Below are 26,184 nucleotides of genomic sequence, written 5' to 3' on the forward strand. Positions count from 1 at the left end.
TATTTGAAGGTTGATGGGGCCTGATATCTTAATGCATGCTAATGCAAACACTGTTCTGTTGTCTAAGTTTATAGAACTGTTTAACTATCCCTGATGTTACAGCTAGTTCTGCAGTTCTATTTGGCTGTTTGAATTATGCTATTTGGAGGCTGATGGGGCCTGTACATTGTTTAAAATGGCTAATGTTGGGATGGTAGTGGCTGCGAATGTTTGCCTGGAATTTTTTTTTTATGTGGGGCCACATACTGTATAAGCACACTGTCAATGCTACGCTTTTCACTTCATACAAAATTGTGCAGAGATGGGGGGGGGGGTGAGAATTCCACAGAATGTACTGATATCTTAATGCAAACACTGTTTATGTTTATAGTACTGTTTAACTGTCCTTGACGTGCCTTGTTGCAATGATTTTCAATTTTTTTCGTTGTCCATAGTTACTGTGTTGAAAGTTTGGGAGTGTGGTTAGGGCATGTGAGAATGCTGCAGTGTCCATTGTTTCCCTGGAGTTTTTTTAATGAGGGGTCAAGGACTGTATAAGCACATTGTTAATGCTACACCTTTTTGTTTTCACTTTATCCAAAATTGTACTGAGACTCGGGGAGGGGGGGGGTAAGAATTCCCTAGAATGTACTGATATCGTAATGCATGCTAATCCAAACACTGTTCTGCTGTCTAGGTTTATAGTACTGTTTAACTATCCCTGATGTTACAGCTTGTTCTGTGGTTATTTTTGGCTGTTTGAATTGTGCTATTTGGTGGTTGATGGGGCCTGTACATTGTTTAAAAAGCCTAATGGTGGGAGAGTAGTTAGCGGTTGTGAGAATGTTGCAGTGTTCAATGTTTGCCTGGGATTGTTTTAATGTGGGGCCACGCACTATATAAGCACATTGTTAATGCTATGCCTATGTGTTTGGTTTTCACTTTATCCAGGATTATTGTGCAGAGGCTGTGTGTGTGTGTGTGTGTGGGGGGGGGGGGGGGGATTCCGCAGAATGTACTGATGTCTTTAATGCATACTACTGCAAACACTGCTCTGCTATCTAAGTTAATGTTTTAAACTATCCATGATTTTATGCCTTCTTCTGCAGTTATTTTTGGCTGTCTGAATTATGTTGAAGGTTTAGGAGGTTAACGGGGCCAGCGAGAGTGTGTCCCCAGATGTTTTTGGCCTGCTCTCTCTCAAAATGATTGCATAGCACAATGCGGAGGGCAGAGGCTACTAGCAGAAATGGACTTCATGTTTCATACCCTCCACGTAATGCATGATAAATTCCCTGGCTTTATGCTTTTGTACACAGATCCTGTTCTAACAGGGGATATGGGAATGTCTCCCAATGTGTGTGCCACGTCTACATCCCTCATAAATGAGGTTTTCTAGCAAATCCATGATTTCACTCCTTTGTTCAACCAATGATTTTGGTTTGTTCAAGTGTGCTAAGAGATTGAGAGGTAGTGGTTGTGGTAGTGTGTAGTCTTTTATTGTACCGTAACATTTGTCTTGCCTCAGTTTGGTGTGTTCCCCTTCAAACTTGTGCCTCTCCTAGCCATTAGTTCTGTCAGACTTTAGTCTGTTCCAGTGAGCTTGTAATATCAATCTTTTGCATCAATTGGGGCCTTTTCACATGTTTGGGGGAGGTGGGGATGAAAGGGGAAGAATTGTGCAGAAAAAGCTCAAGTTCACCTCTAGTGGTAGGTATTTAACATAAAACTGTAACTTGGGCCTTTCTCATTACTTTTTTGTGCCTACTGGTTTGTCATTCTTCAGTCTTTCTGCCTGCAGTGCAACAGTGACGGATGTCAGTGCAAGTCATTATGCATTTTTACTAGCAGTATGACAAAAGGACTCTGTCTACATGTGTAGTAATTCTGCTTTACCTCCATTCTCAGTTAGAAATGAAGCATACATATTTGTCAGGAGCAACAAAAAGAAAGCTTCAGCAGCAGAGGAAGGAGGATGCAGAGAGACAGGGTTCCATTATGAAATTTTTCTGTCTCTCATCGGAGAGGGGAGATTCAGGTAAATGTCTGCCTTCAGGAGAACACAATGGTTCTGCATTAGTCTAACCACTGTGAGGCCAGCATCCTGTCAATAGAAAGTGACCACTCTCCTGCAGCTACACCACAGGCCTGTGGACCTACAGCCGTTACCACGGATGAAAGCATATCAGCAAATGCAGATTCAACTGTAGATGAGTTGCTTGGATCACCAGACTTTGATGCAGAAGGAGCTCATACTTGCGTAGTGACAGATGTAGCCTATGACTTGCAGGGAGTGTCAGGTACATCTTTTGAGGATCTAGGGACTTGGCCAGACTTGACAAGGGATGAGTTTAGGGTAGCTGCCATTCAGCATGGACTTGTGCAAGTGGTGTTACCACAGTTCCCAGTGAATGAGCAGAAAAGAAGATTTACATCAGACAATTATTTCTATATGCTGCCTAATGGAGAGAGAGCAAAACGTACTTGGCTGATGGTCGGTCTCAAAGGATGCACTGTTCTGCTTTGCTTGCATATTGTTCGAACATTCTAACCATCTTCTCAGGTCAGGTGGTTACACAGCATGGAGAGAGATGTCCAAAGCTTTACACAGCCATGACCGAGCACATGGCATGCATGCTGAAGTGGAAGGAACTGGACAATAGAATAAAGAATAGGCAGACTATAAATGATAAGAGACAAGCAGTGGTTGAAAAGGAGATAATTCACTGGCGAGGTGTGTTAGAACGCATTATTGCTGTTGTCCAATACTTTGCGGAACGGAACATGGCATTCCGTGGTACTAGTGATGCCCCTGACACCTATGGCAATGGCAATTTCTTAGGCCAAGTGCAACTTTTGTCGCAGTTTGACTCTGTCATGCTGAACATTTGCATCGTATTTGGAATAAAGAGGTAATGGATCATTATTTGGGAAGGACATACAGAATGAAGTTATCCAGCTGATTGCAAATGCTATTTTAAGGATCATTGTATGGAAGGTGAAGGATGCTAGGTACTTTTCCGTGATTCTTGATTGCATGCCAGACATCAGCAATCAAGAGCAAATGACTGTAGTAGTTCAGTACGTGGATAGTTCATGGACTGCAGCAACAGCTGAGGAACATTTTCTTGGATTTGTGCCTGTGAATGATACAACTGGGGCAGGTCTTACAAAAGCTCTTCTTCATACACTTCAAAATCATGAACTGGACATTAATGACGGTCAAGGACAAGGATACGACAATGGCAGCAACATGAAGGGGAAATGACCTGGAATGCAGGCCCGGATAAAACAAATTAATTCAAGGGCTTTTTATGTGCCCTGTGCCTGCCATAATTTAAATCTTATAGTTAGTGATGGAGCACATTCATCAGTACAGGCAGTGTCATTCTTTGGATGTCTGCAGAACATTTACGTACTCTGTGCAGCATCAACAAGCCGATGGAAGATCTTGAAACGGCACACAAATGTCACTGTGAAGCCACTGTCGGATACTCGCTGGGAATGCAGGATAGACACTGTCAAGGCAGTAAGATTTCAGTGGAAGGGAGTCATTGAGACATTACAGAAAATAGGTCAAGCAGTACGTACAAATGCTGCTGCAACATCTCAACAAGCAAGGGGACTGTGCTCAAAACTTATGTCATACCAGTTCATTGTACGTTTAGTGGTTTGGTATTATGTGCTGACAGAGGTAGATCGTGCAACCAAAGTTCTGCAGACTCCATCTGTTGATATTTTGACATGTGTCAAAGTGGCATCCACTATGGACCTGCTGAATAAGAGAGAGAGGATTTCAACATGCCATGTGTGAAGCCTCCAAGATAGCGGAAGAACTGGATGTTGGCACCACATTTCAAGAAAAGAGACAGAGGAAAGTAAAGCGGTTCTTTGACTATGAAGGAGAAGATGCGACTGTACAGGATCTAGTGGTAAAACTACATGTGCAGTTCTTCAATGCGCTGCTGGACATCAATCCAATCATTTACTGACCGATTTGAGCAGCTTTCAGAGTTTGATAAGGCCTTTGGATTTTTATCAAATATTAAAGCCTTGAGTGATATTGCAGAAGACACGTTGTTGCAACACTGCAAGGCTCTGAAAGAACAAGTGACTGACAGGATAAGTGGCCACTGTGATAGTGATGACTGACCTTGGACATGAATTTAAAAGCTTTTTTCAAATGATTGATAATGAACCATCACCACTGTGTTAAATTTCTCATTCGCAACCACTTGCAAGACATATATATAAATACTTATGTTTCAATGCGCATTTATTTGACTGCACCTATTACAGTGGCTACTGCAAAATGCAGCTTTTCTAAGCTGAAACTCAAAGACATACCTGCGTTTGTCAATGAGTTAGGAGAGACTTTCAGGCTTAGCTGTGCTCTCAATCGAGCATGAAATGGGACAAAGTGTATCACATGGCAACCTCACTGAAGACTTTGTACGGAAGAAAATTCAACCCCCCTGCTTGTTTATGTACCACATAACTGTGGTGTTGTCTGTCTTTACCAGTAGTTGTCCTGGATGAAGTAAGTCCTTGAAGGCTGTCAGAGCATTCTGAACAGCTAGCATTTCTTTCTGGTTGATATGTAGATGCAACACTGCAAGGCTCTGAAAGAACAAGTGACTGACAGGATAAGTGGCCACCTTTCCTCTACCTCAATATTTCCCTCTCACTATAACACATCCTGACTGATCCCCATGGACATAATATCCTTGTAAATACAACTTATCTCATATATATAGGGAAAAAAAAAAAAACAAAAAAAAAAAAATGACTATATTATTATTTACTGATATGATATTATATAATATATTAATGCAATTATTTTTTTTTTTTTTTTGTATCTAATATGTATTTTTTTTATTTTATTCTACTTGTTATAACCTTTGGAGCTTTTCTCCCCCCCTCCTCCCAAAAATGGACACATATATCCAGCTGGACTAGCCCGGTCAACAAATGTAAAATAAAATAAATAAATAAAAAAATAAATATGGTTTGGGCTACATTTGTCCTGAATGCACTTCCCTGCTAGGTGAGCCCCCCCCCCCCATACATAGTCTGATGCATCTGTTGTTAAGGTTTGAGCGGCAGGGGGTAGTGTGAATGGTAGTCCCCTGTTTTGGTGGCAGGCCTCTGTCCACCAAAGGAACTCTATGCGTAGGCAAGGTATGATAGGAATCATTGCTTCTAGATCCGGTGAATGTTGACACGATAAGCTTTTGAGATACCATTGTAGTTTCCTCATATGCAGCCTTGCATATGGAATTAGAAGAATGCAGGAGGCCATGAACCCCAAGGCTTGCAGTATTTGCCTTGAAGATAGCTGGGTTTTTGTGGCCACTTGTTTGAAGTAGGTTGTCAAATAAATCCGTTTCTCTGGCGTGAGGAAAGCCATCTGGGACGTTGTATTCAAGTTTGCTCTCAGGAATATAATTTGTTTACAGGGTATCAGGTGTGATTTCTTTTCGTTTATGGTGTAACCCAGACAAGTCAGCACCCTTTGAACAAAGGCCAAATGATTCAAAAGTATGTCCTGTCTTTCTGCCTGAATTAGACAATCGCCCAGGTATGGGTATATGTGAATACTTATTTGCCTGCAAAATGCAATGACTGGAGCTAGGCACTTTGTGAATACCCTGGGCGCAGCAGATAAGCCAAAGGGCAGTGCAGAGAACTGATAGTGCATGTAGCCTGCTTTGAAGCGTAGGTATGTTCTGCAAGACTCCCTGATAGGGATGTGCAGGTATGCTTCTTTTAAGACTAGTGTTGCCAACCATGCATCTTTGCCTAGCATAGGAAGTAGCTGGTGAAGAGTCAGCATTTTGAATTTTGGAATCACCAGAAAGGTGTTTAGAGTAGAAAGGTCCAGGATAGGATGCCATGTATTGTCTTTTCTGGGTACCAGGAAAAGTCTCGAATAGAAACCTTGTCCCTTTTCCTCTTCTGGTACCAACTGAATAGCCCCCATACATGAGAGAATTACTTGATTTGGGGGTAGATCTGGCCACCCGCTTGGTGTTGGTAATGTGTGGAAGTGAAATCTGTATCCTTGGGACACTATTTAAACCCATTTGTCTTGGGTAATGAGTTCCCAATTTTTGGCCTGCAGACCAATCTTTCTGCCTAAAGCAGCATTCAGTTAGGAAGTGCTTGGAAGTTTTAAAAGCAAGTCATTGAGACAGTTTTCCATGGGGGGAGTCTTACTACTTCCAGATTTGGGTGCGGAAAACCCCCACTGCTTAGTCTTGTGTGTCCCCTGGGACTGAAATCTGGGGTTTCTGCTGTGTCTGGGTTTGGCTTGAGAAGACCTGGAAGGGGCTGGAAAGGACCAATTCTTAGAGGGCCAATGCCTACTAAATCTAGGAGGCTGAACTTGCAAAAAAACTAACAGTTTGCATAGATTTAGCTTTATCTTTCATCTTTTTAAGAACTTCCTCAGCTTTGTTGCCAAACAGGTGGTCCTGATTTAAAGGAGCATCCAACAGTTTAGCTTTAACAAGATCAGGCAAAGATTGTTCCTCAAGCCAAGCATGCCTTCTGAGCACAGACACAGTAACAGCAGCCCTACAAGAGGCCTCTAATGAATCAAATCCACATTGCAAGGTATGTTTACCAACCTGTTCAGCAGAATGCATTAAATCCTGTAATTCTTTACTTTCAGCACAGTCAGGAATCATCATTTTCTGTTTAAGCAACCCAATAGCATGTTGCTGATACTTTAACATATGAAATTGGCAGTTTAAAGCCCTAATGGCCAAGGTTGCAGAAGTGTAAACCGCTAATGGGGCGGTAGTTCCCGAGGTCCGTGGTGGCTCCCCCTTTGTGAGTGGGATAACTGTTGCTGTGCGCCATTCAGTGGGCACAAAGCCTGAGGTGAGGCTATGATTGAACATGGAACTTAGGTGGGGTGCCAGTTCGTTCTGCAGTTCATGTAGAACGCAGCCTGGAATGTTGTCAGGTCCCACAGATGCTGTGTTCTTGGCTTTGGAGGGTGTGGTTTTTACCTGTGCAGTCATGATTACAGGGACTTTGCATTCTTCTGGTATACAGATGGGCCCTTTAGGGGATGAGACAGGGGTAAAGCTAGCACTGAACCTATCTGCCAGGATGTTGGCAATATCAGTTGGTTCTGTATATTTAGTGTCATTGTGCTGAAACTCAGAGCAGATCTGAGTGTTGCCATTGAGATTCTTGACATAGCTATAGAATGCTTTGTGGTTGTCTTTAGAATCAGTGGCAATTTTGTTTTCGTAACTAGCTTTGAGGATTTTATGAGGGATCTCAGCTTCTTACTGAGGCTGACCACGGAGTTCCTCCAATCATGGGATTTTACTTTTTTTTGCAACAGTTTCTTTCTTCTGTTGTAGAGTTTGTTTATGGCATGGGACCACCAGATTGGCTTCCTTTTTTTGGAGGATAGCATCTTGGTTCTGTTAGGGATTGCACAATCCATGCACTCATGTAAGTGCTTATAAAGTGCAATTGTATAGGATTCAGCAGTCGTACCTCTATTGTCCATCAGCATGGGTGTTGTGAAGTTTGCCATTTCTGTCTTATGAAGCATTGGCTTTGGAGAATTTTTTTACGGTGGTTTCCCTAATGGGGGGGGTGGAGGTGGGATGTGGATGTCTAGGGTGATTTGCTTGTAGTCAGATCTGACCAACGAGGAATTGACCTCTGGTGTGGAACACAGGTTGTCCATGTTGGTAATGACCAGGTCTAGGATATTGTTGCCCCTGGTGGGGTGTGGATAAGTTGATCCAAGGCGTTGGAATTTATGAATTCCAGAAAACGTTGAGCACAAGAGTTGGTACATGAGTAGTTTTCCCAGTTAATGGTGGGGTAGTTGAAATTGCCCATTATTAGGGTGTTAGGTTGTACCCTAATATTTTCCAGTGCATCAAGAAATGAGAAGTGGTAATCCTAGGGCATGGTGGGGGATCTGTAGCAAGCTACAATTTGGATTGCGGTCTTGCCCAGAGTTAGTTGCACTTGGATGATCTCAGATGCAATATGCTGAGCAACTAGCCTGGAGGTGTGGAAATCCTTAATGAATATGAACACACCTCCACCTTTAGTGCTTCAGTCCAGGTTAGTTGGCCGAAAGGTGTGCTATGAATTATAGCCTGGCAATGCAGGGTTGCTCTCTGGAGCCTTGAACCAGGTCTCTGTCACTGCACAGATGTCGATTTTCTCCATTTTAAGGAGTGCCTCAAATTAGTGCATTTTGAGGGTAAGACTTCTAGCAGTAAGTAACATTACCCTCAGATTTTGCTTGCTTGTACCAGTTACGGTGGTGAATTTGTCATTTGAATCTTGCCTAAACAAGGCACTCTGGGGTGGCAAGAGCCTTAGCCAGTATCCGGAATCCCAAGGGTGACAGGTGCAGGCCATCTCTGACAAAGCATCGTGGTTTGTTGATCATGTCATCCCAGGCAGATACTGGATCCCATTAGAATGACACTAGAAGCTTAGCCAATTGTTGACGTCAATCATTTTGTCCTTGTACTGTGGTATCATTCTGGGTGATGGCAGGATGCTACTCAGGGTTAGGGTCATAACTGCCTGGGCTACAAGATCGGACAGCTCCCTCCATGTCTCTTTTCATGTAGTCCCGGGAGGTTAGTCTCAGGTCATTCTTACCAACATGGGCAATGACAGAGTCATATTTGTACTTGTTGTGGAGTGACCCGAGTCCATGCTTTATGTGGCAGATCCTGGCACCTGACAGGCAGCTGACAGTAACTTTCTCCTTGTTTAGCCTGGTGAGTGGAACATCAGTGTGCCTGACTATAGAGTCACCTATGACTAGAGTGTTGGGTACATTGTTATGCCTTATGGGCTGTGGTTGAGTGGCACACTGAGTTTGTGGGCTATGTGTCATTTGGGTTGTGTTGCAGGGTGGAGGGTTGCTTGTGTTTCTGCTTTGGAGATCCCTGTTGCTTGGGTAGACTTTTTTTTGAGAGCCTCCGCGAATGTAGTTGTGTGTTGAAGGGGTATAGTGGCACTTAAATAGAATGGTAGGAATGCAAAAATAAATAGAGAGCGAGAAAGAGAGAATGTGTGCATCATCATACAACTGCAGACCGTACAGAGCAAGTAGCATCATATCCGAGATCTAAGGGAATGCCTTATTCATGGAAGAACATGCTCTCCAAGATGCTGAAGCAAAGAAGAGAGACTGTAGCAGCTGTTTCAAAGGAGGACACCTATGAAACAACACAGACTAGTTCTGTGCGGTTGCCAACAGTATGCTGCTAATATAAAGCACATAGACAAGTTACAGTCAGCACTGCTGCATATTGTATACATACAGATCACTGTACTGTAGGCATCACACGGTCATGGACTGCACCATCGAAGAAGAGCAGGCTATCACACCACTGTTTACGTTCCGCACATAAAGCAGAGGTAAGTTTTCTCTTCTAGCATTTTCAACTAGCTGTGGGTTGCATCCTTAGGATGGACTGCTTAAGATCTTATCAGTAGCTGTAGTTTATGAACCATGTTTTAAATGTGGTTAAAAGCATAGGGCATTGCAGGGAATATGTTTATCAGGATGCGAATGGATAATTTACCCATCAATCATATGTAGCTTTGGACAATAAGCTACTCTTCCCATTACAATCCTAGCTGCTTCATTCACTGTCTCCCACATCGTATCATTTTCATGCTTTCACATTTCACATATAATATCATGTAACATGCACATTCTCTATGCCCAACAATCCCTACTGCCCTCACTTTTTTGCACACATTCTCTCTTTCGCTCTATTTATCTTTGCATTCCTACCATTCTATTTAAGTGCCACTACACCCCTTCAACTTTTTTCTGCCTGCCTCTTCCTCTCAATGCTGCATGTTGCAATGGCATAGTCTGACAGTATCATTTGTTCACCAACACTATACTGACATTAATTTACAACTATGAATGGGAACCACAAAGATAAGGGAAAGTAAAATATAGATGAGCAGCAGTCAAACTGGTGTTTTCTTGGGCTGGCTCTTTGGTGTAAAGGGATAAAGCCCTAACTATGAACCAGAGGACCAAAGCTTGATTAGCTGTTTAAGTACTTGAGGAGTAGAGAAATCAGGGTGGGAGTAATTGACCGACATCAACTTGCCCATCCTGAGGGAAGGAAGTGGTCCGGCTGGCTGCAGTGCTGATGCCTACTAAAGAAAACATGCATGATATGCAGTAGATAAGCAATGGACGGTGCAGTGGTGCAGCGGTAGCGTTGTCGCCTCACAGCAAGAGGTTCTCCGGTTCGATTCTCGGTTGGGGTGCCTTCTGTGTGGAGTCTGCATGTCTTCCCTGCGTTCATGTGGGTTTCCTCCCACATTCAAAGACATGCATCTGGAGCATTTCCCCCCAGGCCTCCGCTGAAAATTGGCTACGTTTCAAGTCAGACTTCCTGGTTAATAAATGTTAAAATAAATAAATAAAATAAGTGCATGCCCCTGGCTCTGATATCCCATGTTCACAAGATATCTTCATGGTGTGTGTACAGAACATACATTCCATACATAAAGGTCCTGTAGGCTCTCACATCTATGAGTATGAAGTCAGTCACGGGGTGGGATTTGTGGGGGGGCATTAGCATTAAACAACAAATAAAACATGGCTGCCTGGATGACGGGTTCCATTAACTGACTCAAGTCCCACAGGGGAGCAAATGGGCAACTGATGGTGGGAGGGCTTATGGAACGTAGGAAGTGAGGGATAACAACATGAAAAAAATTATATGGTATGACCTGCATTAATTACAGAGGATCTCTGTTTTGTTGGTGTGATACTGAAATAATGCTCTCTCTAGGTGGCTTTCACGTTGTTTTGAGTAATATGTTGGTTAACATCTTAGCATATTTATTTGATGATGATGAGCAGTCTACCAAGACAATGCTAGCGTAGTTGACACCCTCCCTCCAAAAATGACTTATTTTACTTGATATTATTATATCATGGAGTTTAGTCAGGAAATCTTCCTGCTCTGTAGGGAACAAACAGTATACAAAAGGTAATTACAACGTTAAGAATCATTACCACTAATACTTAATTGTATGAGATATTTTCTTAGCTTCTGGATGTTAGGTGATCTTTTATGAACATTAAGATATCACCACCTACTGGATCTACTGTAACAATGACAGTCAGTATCCAGCTTATTATCAGTGGTAAAGATGAGATCACTGGAACGTCTCAGATTTCACGTAATGGAGAGGTTTGACTCAGAAAAGGGGGAGCAGGTGAACACTGCATTTTATCACATTCTCCCCTATTCAAATTTTGTGTAGTCTTGGAGTCCCTATATAAGTAAGTCCAGAATGGTGTGGGCCTGTCCTCGCACCTTGCCCATAAATGTAAAAAAAAAAAAAAAAAAAAAAAAAATTAGATACATTAAACAAATAAAAATGATTTTGTGTTTTGTGACCTTGGGAGCACCACTGTTTTGGGTAGTGACCTCCTAAATAAGGTTTTAGATGCTTTGGGGGTCAAATAACTGCATGTTGACTAAATGAGACATGGTTACTCATGGTAAACCCAATTAGGTATTATGGCACAGGTATTAGCACCCTCCAAGCAAACAAAAACTTCAAGCCAAATTCAGCATTTATCCAATGTCCTTATAGATGGTACCCTCCATAAAGTACAGTTGTGTACACTTACCATAAATGTAGATGTACGAGTGTATTCATTGTTGCAGTCATTACATTTGGGTAATCTGCCTGCAGGTAGCACTCAGCCAGCCTGAATATCAAAGTCTTGGATTCCTGCGTTGGATGCTCTCTCTTCTTTCATGATGTCAGGTCGTCAGGGGTATAAAACATGCAGCAGATGCCATTACATCAGTTTTTCTTGCCCCAGATGTCAGGTGCCCTCATAATGGGAAGCAATAATATGTTACGTTACACCTCCAACAAAAGCAAATACACCAGAAAGCACAAATATACCAAACAAGAAGGAAAGGTAGATCCAAGAGAAGTCTGGGGGCTGGAGGGAGGGTAACCAGGACTGCAACAGTGAATACACTCGAACATCTACATTTATGGTAAGTGTACATAACTTACTATGTTCACTGTTGCAGTCATTACATTCGGGTAGACTCCCAAAGCTAAGGAAGGGAAGAGGCAGTTAGAGAGCATTAGGACCAGCTATTAAGCCCTGCAAAACTGCAGTGGCAAAACCAGCTCTGGATTTAGAAAAAATAGGCATGTGGTAATGCTTGGTGAAGGTATGAACAGAGTTCCAGGTAGCAGCTTCTAGGATGCCCCGGGTAGGGACCCCTCTGAGAAAGGCTGTAGAGGTAGATGCAGCCCTGGTGGAATGTGATCTCATCCCCTGTGGAGTAGGTTTTCCATGGTGCTTATGGCAGAAATGAATGCAATTGGCTATCCATTTAGAAATGGTATGCTTTGAAATGGCCTTCCCCTCTGCCACCTGCAGCAAAACCAACTAGCAGCTGTTCAGATTTTGAAAGGCTTAGCCCTGTCCAAATAAAATCTAAGTTGTCTGTGCACGTCCAAAGAGTGCAGAATTCGTTCTCCCTTGTTTTGAGGATTAGGGAAAAAGGAAGGCAAAATGAATGGACTGATTTAGAGCCACACTAGACACAACCTTGGACATAAAGGAAGGATTTCTCCAGAGGGAAACCCTGTCTGCATGAAAGACAATGAAGGGCTCCACTGCCATGAGGGCCTGTAATTCAGAAACTTTTCTTGCTGAAGTGATGGCTAGAAGGAAGGCTGCTTTTCCAAAAAAGGAATTTTAACTCTGCAGTTGCAGCTGGTTCAAATGGAGGGAGAGTGAGCTTTTCCAAAACAAAGTTAAGGTCCCAGGCTGGAGTACAGGCTCGCCTGTAGGGGGTCTTAAATTTTTAGCCCCGCTGGGGAATTGCTTTAACAGGGGGTGAGAGAAGAGAGGTGGTTCAGTATTATAATGTGCTGAAATTGCAGAGGCATTTTAATTGACAAGAAGAATAGGCCCTTGTGGAGCATTTCTGTTAAGTACTGAAGAATATGAGGTAAACTGGGCACGGTAATGCCCATACCCAGAGTCTGGCTCCAGAAACAGTATCTTTTCCACTTTTCAGCATATGATTTTCTAGTACTAGGTCTTGCTTCCAGAATGACATCTAGCACCTGCTTACTGAGGGATGCTATTGGAGAGCTCAAGGAATTAAACAGGCTGCAAGGTTCAGGGTTTGAGGCTGAGGGTGCAGAATCTGGCCCGTCTGCTGGGACAGCAGGGAAGGGGTCTGAGGTAGGTGCCATGCATCCAGCAGTATCATACTGCGCAAGAGGGGGTACCAGTGCTGGCAAGGCCAGTCTGGTGCAATCAGTATTGTCCTTGGTTTGTCCTGTTTGATCTTTAGCAGAACCTTCGAGAGGAGAGGCAGAGGGGGGAAAGGCATAAACTGAGAGGCTTTCCCAGGTAAAGGACAGGGCATCCACTTTCCAAGCTTGACTGTGGGGAGTCCTTGTGCAGAATTTGTCCAATTGGTAGTTCTGAGGGGAGGCAAACAGGTCCATCTCTGAAGTCCCCCATTTGTTCCCCAAGAGGGTGAATATTTTTGGTTCCAGTTTCCATTCGTGTGGGTCCATGAGACTTCTGCTTAGGTAGTCTGCCAGTGAATTTAGCTTGCCTGGCAGGAACTGAGCTTGTAGGTGCACTTGGTAATTCAAGGCTGTGTTCCACAGAGCCATGGCTAGTCTACAGAGAGGGTATGAGTGGGCTCCCCCTGCTTGTTTATGCAACACAACTGTGGTGTTATCAGTCTTTACCAATAACTGCCCTGGAAGGATGTCAGGGAATTCTGTACAGCTAACATTTATTTTTGGTTGATATGCAGGTGCATCTGACTCTGGTTCCATTTGCTCTGAATGTACCGCCCTGCCAAGTGAGGCCCCCATGCATAGCCTGATGCGTCTGTAGTCAGGGTTTGGGCAGCAGGGGATAGACTGAAAAGGAGCCCCTTTGTTGAGGTGGCAGGCCTCTGCCCACCAAAGGAACTCTGTCTTTATACAAGGAATGATAGGAATCACTGATTCCAGGTTCTGAAAATGTTGATACCATTGTAGTTTCCTCATATGCAGTTTTGCATATGGAATTAGTAGAATGCAAGAGGCCATGAACCCCACGGCTTGCAGGATTTTCCTTGCAGACAGCTGGGTCTTTGTGGCCAGTAGTTTGAAGTAATCTGTCAAATAAACTTGTTTCTCTGGTGTGAGGTGGGCCATCTGGGAAGTTGTGTTCAAGCTTGCTCTCAGGAATACAATTTGTTGGCAGGGTACTAGATGAGATTTCTTTTCATTTATGGTGTACCCCAGCAAAGTTAGAAGTTTCTTTACAAATGCCAGATGTTTTAATAGCATGTCCTGGCTTTCTGCCTGAATCAGACAATCGTTCAGGTATGGGTATATTTGAATATTTCTCTGCCTGCAAAATGCAATGGCTGGAGCTAGACACTTTGTGAATACCCTGGGCGCAGTAGATAAGCCAAAGGAAAATGCAGAGAACTGATAGTGTATGTAGCCTGCTCTGAAGCGTAGGTATTTCTTGAAAGATTCCGTTATTGGAATGTGCAAGTAAGCTTCCTTTAAGTCTAAGGTTGCCAACCAGGCATCTTTACCTAACATAAGAAGCAGTTGTTGAAGTGTTAGCATTTTGAATTTTGAGATCAAAAAAGTGTTTAGAACAGAGAGGTCCAGGATAGGATGCCAGGAGCTGTATTTTCTGGGTACCAGGAATAGTCTTGAATAATGTCCCCTTTCTTCTGCTGGGACAGGTTGAATAGCCCTGATACTTAGAAGAGAGAGAACCTGCTGTTGAGCCTCTGCCCACTGATTTGGGGGTAGGTCTGGCCAACTGTTTGGGGTTGGTAAGGAGTGGAAGTGGAATCTGTATCCTTGGAAAACTATATTTAAAACTCATTTGTCCTGGGTAATGAGTTCCTAGTTTTTTGCATGCAGGGCAATCTTTCCCCCTAAGGGAGCAGGTAGTTGAGCAGGTCCTAGAAAGGTTAAGGTTAAGTTATTGTGACATTTTTCCACAGGGGGGTGTCTTACTACTTCCAGCTTTGGAAGTGGGAGCCCCCCACTGCTTAGGCCTATGAGTACCTTGAGACTGTGTACTGGGTGGTCTGCTGTTCTTGGGTTTGGACTGAGAAGGCCTGGAAGAGACTGGAAAGGACCAGTTCTTAAAAGGCCAATGCCTACTAAATCTGGGACACTGTACTTGCAGGAAATCTTTAACAGTTTGCATAGATTTAGCTTTTCCCTCCATCTTTTTAAGTACTTCTTCTACTTTGTTGCCAAACAGGCTGTCTTGGTTTAAGGGAGCATCCAGTAATTTAGCTTTAACATGATCTGGCAAGTTTTGTTCCTTAAGCCAAGCATGCCTTCTAAGTACAGACCCAGTGACAGCAGCCCTGCAAGATGCTTCTAAAGAGTCAAAACCACATTGCAAAGTATGTTTACCAACTTATTCAGCAGAATGCATTAAATCCTGTAATTCTTTATGTTCAGCACAGTCAGGAATCAACATCATTTTCTGTTTAAGCAGTCCCATAATATGTTGCTGATACTTTAACATATGAAACTGGCAATTTAAGGCCCTAATGGTCAAACTAGCAGAAGTGTATACCTTCTTACCCCATCTGTCCAAGGCCCTCATCAGAGGGGGTAGGGTTTTTGGCAGCAGAAGCCTTGATGCCTTTTGTTCCTTGGGAATTGGATCCACAGTAGGATTCTTGAAGAGGAACTTGTGAGAGTCAGGTACTCTGTAATACCGGTCACGTTTTCTGGGAGCTAGAAGTAGAGAGTCTGGGGCCAGGCTAGATTCCAAGAAGGCATCATCTACAATGTCCAGAACAGGAGGGATAGCTAAAGGCCTGTGTTGAGGGAGGAGTAAGAATCCCCTAAGCCTCTTTTTGGAGTCAAGAGAAATCCTGGCTTTCCCAACGGAAATGCTCCCTAAGAGAGTGCAAGGTTTCACCAAAAGAAAAATCTTCTGGAGGGGAAGCAGAGGAAATGGAATCCTCTGCATCAGAATCCTCATAGGTAGATAAGGGCAAATCCTGGTAATCAGAAGAGACAGAAATATCAGAATCCTGATTAGAAGAATCAGAAGGAAAATCAGTTCTAGGTCTCAGAGGGAGAAGGTTGGCTTTCCCTAAGTAATAAGGTCTTTAGCCATTCTAAGCATTTTTTAAAGCATATGGGCCTGACCATGCGGTTTGGACGTCAGTTTTCTAGGCGTGGGTCGAGTTTTAGGTCTTGAAGAAGAAGATGGCGTCGGTTTAATATGCAAATCTGTAGGCCTGAATAGACTCTCAGAAGCCGGTGCCTGCACAGCAGCTCCGGACCCATTCAAGGTAGAGACATCCGTAGGTTCCATAGTCGAAGAAGCATCTCGCGGCACACCAGACTCCGAATGGGTCTCAGTAGAGACCTGCGAATCTGAAGTAGCGGGTATCAGGGGCTGCAAAAGCGCCTCAATGAGTACTGGCGACTAGCTTAACGGAAGCGTCATCGGCAGTTTTGGACCTATGCGGTCTGTCTCTGTCTTTATCCTTACGTTTTTCAGAATGTCGGTAGTCAGATGGCTTACCGAAGCCATTTCTGGATAGTTATACAAAGTACCAAAATAATTTGCTGCAAAAATACACCAACAACAAATAGTTCAGGGGTTGAATAAAGCACAAAACCGACAGCGAGGGACGTCGTGGTCTGGGCCTAGGCAATGAATGCAGTATGAATTAAAATCTTTATGAGGTAATTGCTTTCCACAGGTAAGACAATTGTTAACTTTTACTGACATCGGTTAAGAGCAATTAAAAGGGTTACTTAGCTTTTTTGAAGACTTCAGTCCTGAAACTCGAAAACGAAAATTTCAGGAGTTGGCCGAACGGCACTTGCGAACTGCTTCTGCTTCGGGCACCGTGCAGCAAGAAAGACTGATGTAATGGCGTCGGCTGCATGTTTTATACCCCTGACAACCTGACATCACGGAAGAAGAGACAGCATCCGACACAGAAATCCAAGACTTTGATATTCAGGCTGGCTGAGGGCTACCTGCAGGCAGATAACCCAAATGTAATGACTGCAACAGTGAAACACGAAGAACATCAAGGTAAGAGACATAAAATGGACCCTCCATTCTAACCCTGACTCAGATAGTAATGAAGTCCAACAGAGGTTACTTCTTGGGACCAGCTTTGGTTGAAACAAGCTTCAGTTTTATCCAGCAAGAGTAGAGATGCACAATTATTCAATATCAACATGACTGAATCACCTAGAGCACTATCTTTACACCACTGAGTGGTCCTCCCACGGCACACATTCTGTAATCTGTGCCCTCCTATCTTGAGGATACTGCACACTACAGTAGATGCCCTAAGCAGTTGGTCTGTAGAATTCTTCCCCATATAGGATACCATCTAGAGACTGTGTTGCTGTCCACTGCTCCACTCTTTGTTGAGATTGAGATGGAAACACTCCGCACATTTTACGTAGGTGGGAGGAACCCCAAAAAGACATAGGGAAAACACAAACTCTAAACAGGAATTAGTTAGCAATCAAGATCAAACCTAGTACCTTGTGCATGGGAGGCAAAGACCTTAACCATTATACCAACTGGTCTATTTATGTCACTAATGACAAACACCTGACTTCAGGAGTGATTTCAGGGCTCTAGTCTAAATGACCTACACAGCAATGTGTAAAAAACAAGGTTCTGGAATTGTAACAAGTGTATAAGCTGCAGTTCATCCTAGCATGCTGCTTTAACCCACTATTTAATTTTGCCATTTTCTATACACAAGGTGTGCTGCAGAAATAAACATCACCATTCATGACATATTGTAACTAACGTTACTCAGACTGTACAAAGGTTTAGTACACCTAACCCCCCTCCCAAAGGGCTACACAAGTGGGAAAAAGTCATAAAATGGCCATTTTCAAAACACTGCTATATAAATGACAACATTGCTTATTGCTTTTCTGGACTACTGCAAGAAGTTCATATCAGAGACTAATTTCTGTCTCTCCCACTAGAGATCTTGTTCCTCATCAAAGTTCTAATTCCCATGGAAATCTTACAACAGTAAAAAACGACCACAGAAAGCATCAACATCAAATAGCCACAATGAGCAGAGGTCTCACAGCGAAACAGATTAAGCTGCATGCTGCTATGTGGTAATTAAGCACAGTCCGTTAGCCTGTGACAACAGGGAACTCAATGTGCTGAATGCTTTGCACCATTTTATCATTTCTGTTTCACTTTGTAAATGAGGAAGCATTTTGCATTCTATGCACCATATGAAAACACAATTAAGAAAAGTAAACAGCAGCACTTCCAGACAAGTTGATAGAAAATGTGTCTTCTCAGAGGAATTTCAGAACAGCCATCTGAATAATGATTTAAAAGCTTATTTTACTTTATGCTAATTTAAAGTAAACAAACTACCAAATGGTTCAATTTAAATATTCTGCACTGCAGACCACTTCCATGTTTAAGCTAAGCCAAGACTGGGAATGCATTTTAACTCAACATGACTTCGGACTGTTTTTAATCCAAAACACAACTTGGACTGTGAAATTATCATGACTGTGCCAAGGTAGTCACAAATAGCTGAACAATGCAATGTAGATTTAAAATGATTTCACATATCTTTAATAAAATATCTGGACTAACAATTTTTTTCTTAATAAAAAAAATGGGTTTAGCATCACTGACATAAAAAGGCTATTCGATATGCCTGCAGAAACAGGGAAGACAGCTTTACATTCACAGGAGAACAGCAGGAAATATCTATTTAGTGATTAAAGATGCCCATCATTCATGGAGCAAACTAGAAGGCATTTCAAACGCTTCCATCAGAGGGGTAAGATTTGGCCCATACTGAGGCATTCTGAAGAGCCAAACCTACACCCAATAACAGCTGGCTCTCCCAGACTCAACAGAAAAGTGAATATAAGCCAATGTATCCAAAGTGAAAACCTCTACAACTGTCAACTATTTTCCTATAACCACTGATTTCAGCCCAGAAAAGCTTTTATTTTTTTAAAACTTGCCTGCTGTCTTATGCAAAGGAAGAAAGGGACAAGGCAGAAATAAAAATCAGGTGTAAAGCCACCAAACCACCAAAAAAGGATGAAGGAAAGGAGGGTTTGCTGACTATGCGAGTAGAAACCTGAATTACATAAGCTTGTCTGAAAATTATGATTAACCAAACCTAAAGCAGAGCATAAGCCCTAATAAAATCATCCAAACACTTTCAATGTTACCTGGTATGGAGCTATACAATTTGTAAGAGAAACATGTATGGTGCTATCCTATCTGCATCCTGATATTTATAAGCCACGTGGGTAGTTCTCTTCAGATTCATGACTATTTGATGAAAGTCTTTTCTCTGAGTGACAAAGCAAAAAAAAAAAAAAATGCTGAAAGCCACTTTCAGTAAAACACATTTTCTAACTTTTTGTTTTCTCCAGGGGCATGTCCCCCCAACTTATATATACACCAACTCCATGGCTGCACAACAATGGAAAAAGGGCAACCCCATACCTTTGCTGAAAGTAGCTTTCAGCGATAAAGCCACTGCACCGAAATGAACTGAGCAAACTGCACTAGGCAAAAACACATGCCCCTCTCTTCTATTCATTGAATGAACAACTGCAATCATGTAAACCAGAGCTTTAGACACTGGCGGAAAAGGCTGTACAAACAGGCACCTGAAGTACATGTTAAGTACACAACACAATTACAATCTTTTAACACACACACACACATATATATATATATATATATATATATATATATATATATATATACACACACACACATACATATTCAAATTGAAGGCCTTGTGCTGAAGCACTAAGTCTTTAATAAATCCATTTGGCATCTTTGAGGTCCGTGGCTTTGTTTTGTTGTTTTTCTTAATTTTTATTTTCTGTGGTGTCAATTAAGTTTTTGGTCTGCATTTAGATTTACACAAATTCATTACTACTATATTATGAGATTTTGCTGTTCAGGATTTTATGGTTAGGATTTTCAGCACTGAGTTTTGTATGTCAGGTTTCAGGGACAGATTAAAGCTTACCATCAGCGGCTTCCTCTGATAACTCCTTTTCTAAACTGGAAAATTTGTAGATCACCCCTCTTAAAGTAAAACCCTCCTATGCAAATTATGCATACTTTTGAAAATGTAAGAAACCTGTGATGCGGAGATTGAACCCTCAAAGCATCAACTACGGTAGCTCACCCAAGGAAAGGCAACTCTGGGAAAGAGAGAACACTGCAAGAAATGCAGCAAAACAAACCTTACTGACTGGATGACAGTCAAGAAGTGATAACTTCAAAGCATCCCCCTTTAAAATACTTTCTCATACATAATGACTAACTGTGTCTTCTTGGGACTGGGACAGTACCCCCGGACTAAAAAGGAGTACGGCTGGATGTGTTCCTGTTGGAGGGATAATGTTTCTCAGCCTCCATGGCAAAACCTAAGGCACAATCCTGGAAAGGGTTCGGGAGGAAGAATCCTAGCAGTGAAAATACTGGATCAACACTCTGACCCTGTACAGATACTGGATAGTTCAATGAAGTTTGGTGATTATGTCTACATCATGTGTTATGTGCACATGACTGCACACCCTAATACGAGGATACTGCTATGGCCATGTGGTCCCTGTATTTTAAGAATAAGAGCTGCATCTGCATTCTTGACAGCAAGTCAAATAAATTCACAGCGGGCACCAAGGGTCTGCTTTGACTCGTCTCCTGCTTGCAATTTTCAGGGACAAGATATCAAAGTGCGGCCAATGTCTGAAGCAATCAGCTTTGGAACAAGAGGGTTGTACCTTTGCTGTTTTTAGATAAGGATGTCAACAGTGTGCTCTGCAGTAAGCAGTGGAGTACCTCAGTCTGAGTGTGAAGTAGATGGACTGAATATTAGCACCTCCACAAAGACAGGGATAAAGCCTGAACTAGGTTACAAGCGTCCAGAGCTTGACTAGGGGCGTAGGTGCCTGTATGAAATGGTGAGGGATGAAGGAAGTCAGTGGCCACTCTTTTCTCACCCATTCTGGGGGAAGGAGGTAGCTCTACCTTATCACACAGGTATCATCTAGCGAAATCCCACATTAGGTGTTCACCCAGTGGAGTTCCACGCCAGCCATGGCCCTCTGCCAGAAGAGAGTAGCCTGCTCTAGAAGGGAGAGAGGATCAGCTAGCTCGGGCGTAGGAACTTATGCTCTTACGCATGAGTGAAGGTAGAGCGCACAGGTGACAGGTGCCGACAGTACCAAACCATGGCAGTATACTGAAAGCTGAGTCAAAGCCAAAGCTCAATCTATGTTCCCTTCATCACCTCCAGTCATGAGCTTCAGGTGATGGCCAAAAGGGTGAAATGACAGACACAAGTAAAAATTAGATTCCTTCAGAAAACACAGTAAGCTGGTAGAATCTTTGAGTGCAGTCACTCCTCCTCGGGGTAAGAGGAAGTCAGTTTAGTTGGTCTGAGCACCTCAAGGAGGATGTCCCCTAGGATCCCCCATGGGAGGAAAATGAAGCACTGCTCACTTGGACATAGTCCGGGGGGGGGGGGGCAGGTCCTGGACAAGTCCGGTGTATTGTACTTCTCAGCATACTTGGAAAAACTGGTGGGGGTCCTACAGGATGAGTTGGACAGTATCACTAGGAATAATGAAGCCTGGTTCACTCTGTTCAGCTCGTTACTCCCACTGCTCTAACCAGGAAATACAGTTATGAAAACTGATGGACAGAGAGGTACAAGGTTCCAACACTCTAGAAGAATGAAGGGTGACAAATATAAGGAAGACCACAAAGGAAATAACCTCTGCTAACGATTTAACATTAATGTTTCAACCATACACTAGGGCCTAGATACTGCAGCATTCTGGATAACATTCTTTACATAGTGAATGTGCTACAGAATGGATGCAAAAAAACGTACAATTCAAGATGCACTTCAGCGCAGGCACATAATAGACACTTTGATTAATTGGATTAGCCTTGCTACTGACCTGATGTTAGCAGACTTTGCCTTCAACTCACTCCAGCGCTGGTTCATATCATCAAGTCGGTTCTGTAGCAAGATTGCCTCCTCAGAGTTTCCTAAAGCTTTCACCATCTTTGGTCGATTACTGTCAATGCTCTTGAAGATGTCATTGTGAGCATCAATCTCAGCCTGTATATCCTGTCAAAAAAAGAAAAGTCATTTTCCACCATTTCTCATTTTTGTAGCCTAATATGTTACTACTTTATTTTAACTAATATGATGGATGCCATGAAATGTCCATCACAGTGTAGAAAATGACTATTCAGTACATAACAGAATGGTCATCCAGTAAAACTGTTAAAAGTGTACTGCAGAGGTACAACCAAAATGCGACAAATTATCTTTTTGTTTAATGGACTTTTGTCTACTTATCTCCCTTGAAAATAAACAGTGGGTTACATGGTATTATCCGGTCATCAAATGTTGACAATCCATAATTTAGCAAAAGAAAACATAGAAGCGAGCAAACAGGCCCCAGAGTTTTGAGTAGAGAGGCACTAACATATTTGATCACCTATACTGAAGGCTGTCAGCCACTGTTTGCTACCCACTTCAGAACAAAACTACGTAGTTATCACTGTAAACTGCGTTTTTTTTTTTCTTTTAAACTCCTGCATCTGCCTTCTCCGTGAGGTTGTGCAACCATGGAATTACTACACATGTGGATTAGGGCTGTAGGGAAGCCCCTTGCAATAAACCGAAGTTAAAATAAGTCACTTTTGCAATTTACAGTGGCTGCAGCTTATGTAAGTTACAATATGAAGTCAACTAGTTTCCTGATGTTAGCAGAGTCAGTATACATGCTCACTACAAATTACTTTCCATTAGTGCTACCCTGACTCCTCAAGTGCATGCACTTCCACAAACGGTCGCTGCCTGTGGGGACAAAAAAAAAACAGTCCAGCTCAAAGCAAAAAGAAAAAAAAATACTTCACAACATGCAGTTTTCTGAAGGTTACACACAGGAAAGTCACTCCACAGTCACCATGGAAAATAAATGCATGACTGCAATCTGAAAATGCCAAGACAACAGACAAGACACACTTTCACCATTGTCTAGACTCATCTGTGTGCTACAGCCAAGTCTTAACTTAGGAAAGAACACAGAAGCCTTATGGAAAAATAAAAGTAATAGCTCTGAATAAACCTTTACTGCAAACAGCAATGGCTATACAGACAACCACAAATAAAATACAGGAAGCCTGCCTGAGGAACAAGTATCTGTGCAAATTCTAAAGCTTAATGTTATGGAGAAACATGTCAGTTTTAAGGATGTTATTTGCACTGCAAACATACAGTGTACAAACTGGGTAGGTGAAAATCAAAGCATTAATCTGAATTTGAAATCCATTCAAACGTGACACCCTCTGTCTTTTGGGGAAGACATCCGGATGCGTACAGGAAGCACATCCTACCCGATATCCTGTTGTTTGTCCTGACCCATAAAATGGAATTACAGCTGGGGAAATGTCTCCCTTCTTACCAGCCCCCAGGTTGCTTAGGTTGTCATACTTGTGAAACTTGAATCCGTCTTTGCTCTCCTGCCAACCTGCGTGTAGTATAGGGAGGGCTTCTAACTCATTGGAGAGATGGTCTGGTGATGCTCACTTATAACACCTAGTGGAGAATGAGGCAGCCCATGGAGGTTAAGGGTCTTGGTATGGGAGGGACTACAGCTGCAAGTTGAGAGGTATGGCTGTCACAGTACGCTTACACTGGAAAACCAAGTTTAACAGTGGGTATGAAGCACCACTTCACCTTGAGAGACAGTAGGTCGGTATTGGGGTACTACACACAAAGGAGCTTCTAATGCCAAGAAACCAAAAACAAAACAGAAAGCACCAGCACAACAGACCACATAATCTGACTCTCAAGAATTCCACAACATAATGAAACAAATAGAGAGCTTTATCCAGGTTAAGCACTGTCGTAAAAAATCAGGACTTCATCAGATGAAAAGAACATTAACTGCTTAGGAACACGAAAACAAAGGATTCATTAAACAATGAATTAAAAATAGTATACACTAACATTAAAAAAAAAAAATAGCTTTGGGAAATATTCTCGAGAGAACAAAACAGTTATAGGTTTTTACAACAGAAGCTTAATTAAGGAATGACTACCAAAACATCTGTACTGAAACACTTGACCAGTGTGGTGCATTCTTACTACAGAATGATACAAATGTCCGAAAAAGAGCAAGACAAGACAAAATCACACGGCAGACTGCTTCAAAAACCTGTTCAAGTGAAGCCCATTTTTCACCTGAGGCTACACGTTAATTCAGTTAGAAAAAAAATCAGCACTGCAATTTTTAATACTAGAAGTCAAATGTTCACTTAAGAGCATAATGCAGATTTATAAGCCGCTATGGTGGGGCAAAGGAACAAATCCCTGACTATGACACAGGTGACCTGGTTCAATTAGTGGCTTGACAATTTACAAAGAGGCAGGGCATTAGGATGGTCAGGCCCATGAGCATTTATGGGGATGATCCCTAGTGGAGAATGGGGATGTCACATGGTAGGGGTGCCTAAACAGGGGATTAAGCATGAAGATCTGGCTGAGCTGCTGTGGAGGCATGGCAATATACTGCACGTCCTCCCTCCAGGCGTACAATGGGCTTGCAATGTGGGGGGTAGGTCATAAGCAGAGAATACAGACCCTGGATGCCTAACTCCACAAGTCCCAGCAGAGCGGATTAAGTCAGGGAAGTGGGGGAAATAGCTGGTACACCTAGTGTGGACAAGTATTGGGTTGCCAGGCCTGTAACGTGAAGCATGGTGGATGGAAGAAAACAAATAAAAAATGTAGACTTATATGAACAACTTGTTGTCTTGTGCCTTTTACAAAAACTATGAATGACAAACACAGAAAAAAAAAAAACTACAGGATGTCACCATTATATACCTACATAACTAAACATACATACACACGCACACACACGTACGCTATACACACGTTACACAAATTTACGACTTTAGTAACTAAATCCTTGGAACTGCGGTGGTGGTGCTGTGGTAGCATTGTCGCCTCACAATAAGACGTTGTCCTGTTAGATTCTCAGCTAGAGCGTCTTGTGTGTGGAGACATGCGTGAATGGGCATACCTTCGCTGAAAGTTGTACGTCAGGGCCGGCAACTCGGCACATAAAAATCTACTGCCAATCATTAGCGGACCAGAGTTCCACTGTGGCGACCCCTAACCGGGAAAAGCCGAAAGACACAACAACAAGTAACTAAATCCTTGTACCAAATGAAATAAGTGAAACTCAAATTAAGTTACAAGTTAAATTAGAAGGAAACAACAGTATTTTGATCCTGATTCACCCCAAACCAAACCAATGAATACAACAGCAAAGTTATACTTTTGGGATTTAAGTCTAAGAAGATTTGGGAATATCCCGAATGGAGAAACAATGTGAGAACAATATAGTTTAATGTTTCGTATCCTATACTGGTTTTCAAATGTGTGTGTGTCTTGTTGGAGCTACAATTGCCCATTCAGTGCTCAGAAATTTGTTGCCTTCCAAGTCACTACAAAAGCAGTATTCCAGATGACAAAAAAAACCCCACTATGACTACTTCGAAATTATTAAAGTATTAGTGGACTATTGAGCTCTAGTCACCAGTTTATCCAATGATAAGCTGCAAGAGTACAAGTCACCATTAGTAGTACTGTAGCCACTTTCACATATACGACCTACGTGGCTTGCTTCTGCTAGCTGAGTGGGACATCTCAACCCAAAGGGCAAAACTGTGCAATCATTCATAATGGAAGACCTACCAAGTGAGTAAAACAAAGGTTGAATGACCCTAGAATATCATACATACATTCCACTTACTCTCTGAGCAACCATTGTGTACAGGCACAAAAGTACGTGTGTCTTCTCCTCCTAGACATACCCTAACTGCTTACTGAATAACAACAAAATTAGGAGTGTTTTGAAGTGCAGAACAGACCTCTACAAGGAAGAGTAGTGAGATGTCCAACTGTCCTGGGAAACATACCTCCACCGAGATGATGATCTGCTGCATTTCTTCAGCTTTGAGGATGATTTGGTTCTCCATTTCGATCCTCAGCTGGGGTGCCTTCTGTGCAGAGT

At 42.5% G+C, this 26,184-nt stretch overlaps 1 protein-coding gene across 4 annotated transcripts in view; it reads right to left on the reverse strand.

Annotated features, from left to right (window-relative positions):
• The window catches only part of UTRN (utrophin), a 4,744,936-nt gene that overhangs the window by 1,381,215 nt on the left and 3,337,537 nt on the right, over nt 1–26,184 (reverse strand). For all 4 annotated transcript variants that reach the window (XM_044069601.1, XM_044069592.1, XM_044069610.1 and 1 more), the window contains one exon: nt 22,045–22,217. In XM_044069601.1, the coding sequence (XP_043925536.1) occupies nt 22,045–22,217 (173 nt within the window). The remainder of the gene's footprint in view (nt 1–22,044; nt 22,218–26,184) is intronic.

Source organism: Protopterus annectens, chromosome 1.part0 (assembly GCF_019279795.1).
Source record: "Protopterus annectens isolate FY-2018-M chromosome 1.part0, PAN1.0, whole genome shotgun sequence".
Taxonomy (NCBI): Eukaryota; Metazoa; Chordata; order Ceratodontiformes; family Protopteridae; genus Protopterus; species Protopterus annectens.